The sequence below is a fragment of the Anomaloglossus baeobatrachus genome, chromosome 3 (assembly GCF_048569485.1).
Source record: "Anomaloglossus baeobatrachus isolate aAnoBae1 chromosome 3, aAnoBae1.hap1, whole genome shotgun sequence".
NCBI classification, from domain to species: domain Eukaryota; kingdom Metazoa; phylum Chordata; class Amphibia; order Anura; family Aromobatidae; genus Anomaloglossus; species Anomaloglossus baeobatrachus.
In genome coordinates, this window is record NC_134355.1 from 136242982 (window position 1) to 136249243 (window position 6262).

Genomic DNA, 6262 nt, shown 5'->3' on the forward strand with positions numbered 1-6262 from the left:
TGATGTTTCAGCCATTGAAAATGGCTGAAACATTGAAATCCAGCTATGATCAGTGCAGTTATAGCACTGATCATTGGCTGTAGCTGGGTGAACTTTGTTTCACCTACCCCTTGTGACCGATCTTTCCAAGCACCTTGGATCTTGGGCCGGTAGTCTGTAGGTGACCAATCCCCTCAGCTTCACTCCATTTGTGAAAGCTGAGGAGAGTGATCCCTGCAAGTGCCATTTGGTAAGTGCCCTCGATTCACTGCTGCGCCCGATCAGCCCTCGCAGCAGTAGTCACCGCCCCCGATCCACTGCCGCTACTGCCTCCGATCTGCCACCGCCTTCCTCAATCTGCTGCCCCCCCTCCATCTGCCACCGCTCTCCCAATCAGCTGCTGCCCCCTCCCCGATCTGCTGCCCACTTTCTCCCACCTCTCACCCTCCTCCATCTGCTGCCTCTTCCATTTGCTGTGATCCTGCTGTCTAGATCCATCCTGTAAGTTAGCTATCCCCAATCTCACCTTCCACCCTCCCTTCCCCTCCCTCCCCCTTGGCCAACGGAAGGGGGCGTCAAATTTGACGACCGCCCTGGGCGGCAAAAGCAGTTGCTACGCCACTGCTCCTCAGCACATGATTGTGAGTTTCCAGTGGGTTATCATGTTGGCTGTGGGCACAACAAAGACCCCCAAATCTGACATCCTGTGGCTGGGTTTCATAGGAAAAGTTAATTTTGTCTATATTCTGCAATACAAGCGATCTCCGCTTCAAGTCCCTTTATGAGTTTTAAAAAGTGTTAAATCTATATCATATATGTAAACATACATAAATATATATGTGTGTGTATGTATATGTGTGTATGTGTATGTGTGTGTGTGTGTGTATATATATATATATATATATATATATATATATATATATATATATATATTAAAATATTTGTGTGTATATATGTATATAAAATTAGATTTTAAATCGTCCCTTTCTCCATTCACAAGATAGAAATAAAAAAATAAAGTATTTCTTATTGCTGTAACAATAAAGGCCTTATCTATAAATAAAATAAATAAATAAATCTTTATTTTTATATAGCGCTAACATATTCTGCAGCACTTCACATACATCAGGAACACTGTCCCCATTGGGGCTCACAATCTAAATTCCCTATCTGTATGTCTTTGGAGTGGAATCAACTACCTGAATAATGCTTGGCCGGATTGCAGCAGCCCCATATTCATATTGAAATCTAAAATTATTAATTTGTACACTCTAAAGAGAAGATTGAACTGACAAAATTCAGCTTTTTTTGATCTCCACACATTTAAAAAAAAAAAAAAAAAAAAATAAGATAAAAAGTGTCAATAAAATCTTAAGCCATCATACAGCTCCATCTGTGAAAAAAATAAAAACGTTACAGGTCTCAGAAAAAGTTGTTTTCTTTTTACACCAGTTAAAATAAGTCTTCATATGGCTATGTTGTCAGGAAAAAAAATAGGTTATAGCTCTTGAAAAAGGCACAGGCAAAAGTGGTGACCAGCAGCTAACATCAGCGTGCCTGCTTTGGCGACACATGATGTCACTACCATGTGACACCAATGTCTGAGGCACCGATGTTAGCTGCCGGCCTCCATTTCCAGCAGTGTGTATTGTGATGCAGGGACTCAATGGGTCTCTGTGCCGCAATGCATTTCAGCTGGATTTGCATCCTCGGACATACATGCAACTGAAGTAGGCACTGGGGTCGGCAGGCCCCATCCACCCCATCGTTACGCCCCTGTCTTTATAGGCAAACATCTAGTTTTAGACATGTTCACCCCTGTACATATCTCCACAATTCTCACTCTATTTCTCAATTTATTAGGGAATAAGCTGTCCACGAGAAGTTTGGTATTGGCCTCCTAGTGATGCACCACAAGAAGATGATTCAGAACCAGAAGAAGATGAAGTGACAGACCAGGAGCTAAGTGTATGTTGTTACATACCATGTAGTAGTGATACATCTGAAATATATAGGGGTTTTTTTTTCTACGTTTTCCTTCAATTATCTGACCTTTTAATTTTTAAAAATATACATTTACATTGCACAGATAAATGATACTGGTTATTTCATCTCTAAGTTATCTGATAACTACTTTTTTTTTTTTTTTCATTTTATACCAATGCGGGGCGTAAGCCTCTTGAATATTGTACGTTTTTTCACGGTTTGTGATTTACATCACTTGTTGCTTTATCATCGCATAAAAAATAAAAAAAAAATCTCCTAAATTACCATAGTCCTTTAGTTTAGCTGTGTTCTGCAGGCCTATGTCTGCTACCTTTCATCAGTGATTGATTGCTTCTTTAGTGGTTTTCATATCCCCCTTTAGTAATATTTGTATATTTGTTTTATAAAGTTGATTCCAAAACTTTGAGCTTCTATTTTCTATAGCACAGTGCTGGATACGTGGCTGTAGGGGAGTAGGAAATACCATGTAAAATGCCGTTTTCTATTCTGCCCATTTCCTTTTTATATGAAGAATTCATAATCCTTCTTTTCTAATAACATGTCTGTCTTATTCTGTATAGATCCCGGAAAAGTCACACATTCTCGCCAGTTATTTAAGACAACGACATTTGTTTTGCATCTGGTGTGGCACTGAATATCAAGGTACTGTCAGTCGGCAATAGTAAATATGTTTAGAAATAAAGTACACCTATACTGTCTTTGTCATAGACGAAATGTAGTGTGTGTCATAAAGGTGAGTTATTTCTCTTTTGTGGAGAAAAGATAGGAATGACTGAGAGCTACATCAGCTGTATACCAACTTTGTCTTCCAACCTTACCACATACACATGCACGCTCAGCTGAGCGTGCATGTGTTCTTAATCGGAAGAGGGGAATAAGCTACTACCAGACAGCCTTGTCAGTGACTTATCTTCCTGACAACAAGTAGATCATAAATATAGTAGAAAATGAAAAACGGGTTTGATGCCGCGCTAAAAACCACAGATGAGGTATACTTAAAAATTTCTCTTATTTCACAGTTCTATGCGTTTCAGAGACATCTCCGTCTCCTTCAGGAAAAAAGAAATCATGCTATCACAAAAAGCAGACCGGTAGGTCCCGTCTGCTTCTTGTGATAGTATGATTTCATTTTTCCTGAAGATGGAGATGTCTCTGAAACGCATAGAACTGTGAAATAAGAGAAATTTTTAAGTATACAGCATCTGTGGTTTTTAGCGCGGCATCAAACCCGTTTTTCATTTTCTACTATATTTAGTATATGCCTTTACGGGGCTGCTGCTGAACCACTAGGACACTCACAAGCGATTTTGTAAGGGGTTGTGACTGGCACAACCTCACCAGGTGAGTGTAATATTCTTTACTTCCTTCTACCCTCATACCGGGTAAGACCCTATTGCGCCTTCTTTCCCTCCTACAGTGTAACAAGTAGATCAGGCAGATAGGAGCAGATAGATCAGTGTCATCAGCATTTAATCAGTTTTTACCATCAGTTTCATCCGTTTTTCTCAGATGTCGGAAACAACTGTTGGAGGCTTCTCCTATCACAGTCAGTAATAATCGAACATCTTGGGATCCAAGTCTGACTTATTTCTTGGACCCATAGACTTCCATTGGTGACTTTGATCTGAGTCTCTGGGGTGGGTGGGGGGAGGAAACACTGACATGACTCTGATCTTGTGTGGATTCGGTCGGGTCTCAAAAATACACGAACATGTGAATAGCCGCTACAGACTAAAATAGCTACCAATACTATTCATGAAAAACAGACACTCATATGAGAAAAACTGACGTCTGAATGAGCCCTTAGATATTTAGCCAGTCCTGCTAAAATCAAAGGGGTCTGTCGATATTCTTCTAATGTGTATGGCCAGCTGTAGAGTGGTGGATGTGTTAAAAAAACAAAACAAAACAACAATTCAGGATGGATAGGTCAGTGGTTTTGTTTGTTTTTTTTTGTTTTTTATTTTTATTTTTTTTGCTCATGTCAAGTGTGTCAGGTTTTTTTCTACTGTTGATCTTATTTTATTGTATGGAAATTCTTGGCATTGTGTGAATTGTTACCAGTGCCATTAGCAACTACTCAGTTTGGAAGATCTAAAAGTGATGGATGTTAAAACTTTTATAGTTAACCTGTCAGCTACAATATGCACCCAGAGCCACGAGCAGTTCTGGGTGTATATTGCTAATCCCTGCCTAACCGTCCCTGTATACACTAACATAGATAAAGAGATCTTTAGAAAAAGTATTTCTAAGGCCCTGTGCGCACTTGCCGGTTTTTGCCGCGGATTTCCTGCATGTTTCGCTGCAGAAAATGTTCATAACATCTCTGCAGTGAATCACCAGCAAAACCTATGGGAGAAAAAAATGCTGTGCGCACTATGCGGATTTTGACAGCTGCATGTTTTGCTGCGGGATTCCCGCAGCAAAAACAATTGCATGTCACTTCTTTTCCGCACGTCGCTGCGGCATTTCACGCCATTGACTGCAATGTAATCGTGAAATCCCGCAGGGAATAACGCAGGCAGCAAATTCTGTGCGGTTCATTGCGTTTTCCTGTGTTATTCCCTCCGGTATTTTACGGTTTACCTGCGGTAATGTTCAGCGTCTATGAGACAGCTGACATGATCAACCCGTAAGTAAAGTGAAAAAACACACACCGAAAAATCCTTTATTTTTAATAAAACACAAATAAGACTCCTCATTCACCCTTTTATAAACCCCCCGAAACACACAGCTCCGGCGTAATCCACGTCCTGCGATGCTTGCATCCAGCCGCGACTGACACTGACATAGCGCTGAATGCAGCCTCGCAGCGAGACAGCAGAGGTAATTACAGGGCATTTCCCACGGCCGGTAATGTGAACTCACTACCGCTCGGGAGAAATGCAGCGATCTGTCCCCTATCTGTCTATATCTCTATCTATCCCTCTATCTATTCTTCTATCTATTTGTCTATTTATCTATCTACCAGCTATCTCAGAAGGAAATGATTTTTTTTTTTTTCAATGTGCTTTATTGCATTGAATGCAGTAAAACACATGTACCAACCCGCACCCAGCAAAACCGCAGCAATACCGCGAACAATACCGCGGCAAACCGCATGCGGTTTTCGGGTGCGGTTTTCCGCGTTTTTTTACCGCGGGTGCGGTAATCTTTCAGACTGTGCGGAATTGTTTAAGAAAATTCCGTTTTCTAGTGCGCACAGGGCCTAAAGTTGTTTTATGATATGCTAATGAGGCCAGGGACTAGTCACAAGGGCGTTAGTTCCTGCACTCATTCTTCCCTCTTAGCATGTTAGCACGCTCATGGGGTCAACGGTGATTCGTGAACCTGTGTCTGTTGTCATCGCTGATTACTCCGGTTTTGGGCTTAGTTGTAGCCATGCACAATAGACCTCTCTGAATCTGAGACGTGTACACACGGCTTCATAGTTCACATGGACCGGAAGTGTTGGGCATGCTGATCAACGGGGACAGCGGACACAGGTACGTGCGTCACTGCTGGTGATTCTGCATTGAATGGGATGTTAGCACGCCCCTGTGGGTGTACTAAAATGCTAAGAGGGCAGAATGAGCGCAGGAACTAACATCCTTATGACTAGTCCCTGCTCTCATTAGCATATCATAAAGAATCTTTAGAAACACTTTTTCTAAAGATCTCTATCTATGCTACTAGATGCAGGGCCGCACAACACAAAACCAGAAAAGGAGTTTAGCACCTTTTTATACCATATCTATAATAATATATTTATACACAATGTACATAAAGGTACTGGGAATATATCTGCATTTTCTAAACTACAATGTTTCTGTTTTTATTACACAGATGAAGAAGACATTCAGTCAAATTGTCCTGGGGACACATTTGAAGACCATGAGTGAGACTCCTTAGTGATAACTGAACATTGAGAGGATTTGAGAATTTACTATTTAATGACACAAGCAGAAGTAAAGCGCAGCTTTTACCTCTCTGAAAAACTTTTTTTTTTTTCTTATATGATAAAACGTCTTTATTGGGGTCTGTGCAAACATAAATATGTTTTATTATTAAAAACCATTGTAGAGGTGATATTTTGTTTTTCATTTTCATGTTTGCTTTTCATCTGTTAGAAAGTATCTTTTCAGCGGACTTATGAATAGCACAAATTTTCCTTATTACAGTTTAAAAATACCAAACTATGTACCGTATCTTTCGGACTATAAGATAGAGACACACGCACTTTCTTCATATTTGGGAGGAAAGTAGGGAGTGCGTCTCATAGTTCAGATGTGCCTGG

At 40.6% G+C, this 6262-nt stretch overlaps 1 protein-coding gene across 1 annotated transcript in view; it reads left to right on the top strand.

The window, feature by feature from the left end:
* The window catches only part of GPATCH11 (G-patch domain containing 11), a 63657-nt gene extending 57603 nt beyond the window's left edge, over positions 1-6054 (top strand). The window contains exons 6-8 of the mRNA XM_075338143.1: positions 1843-1947; positions 2547-2628; positions 5812-6054. Of these exons, the coding sequence (XP_075194258.1) occupies positions 1843-1947; positions 2547-2628; positions 5812-5867 (243 nt within the window). The 3' untranslated portion in view covers positions 5868-6054. The remainder of the gene's footprint in view (positions 1-1842; positions 1948-2546; positions 2629-5811) is intronic.
* Positions 6055-6262: the final 208 nt, after the last annotated feature.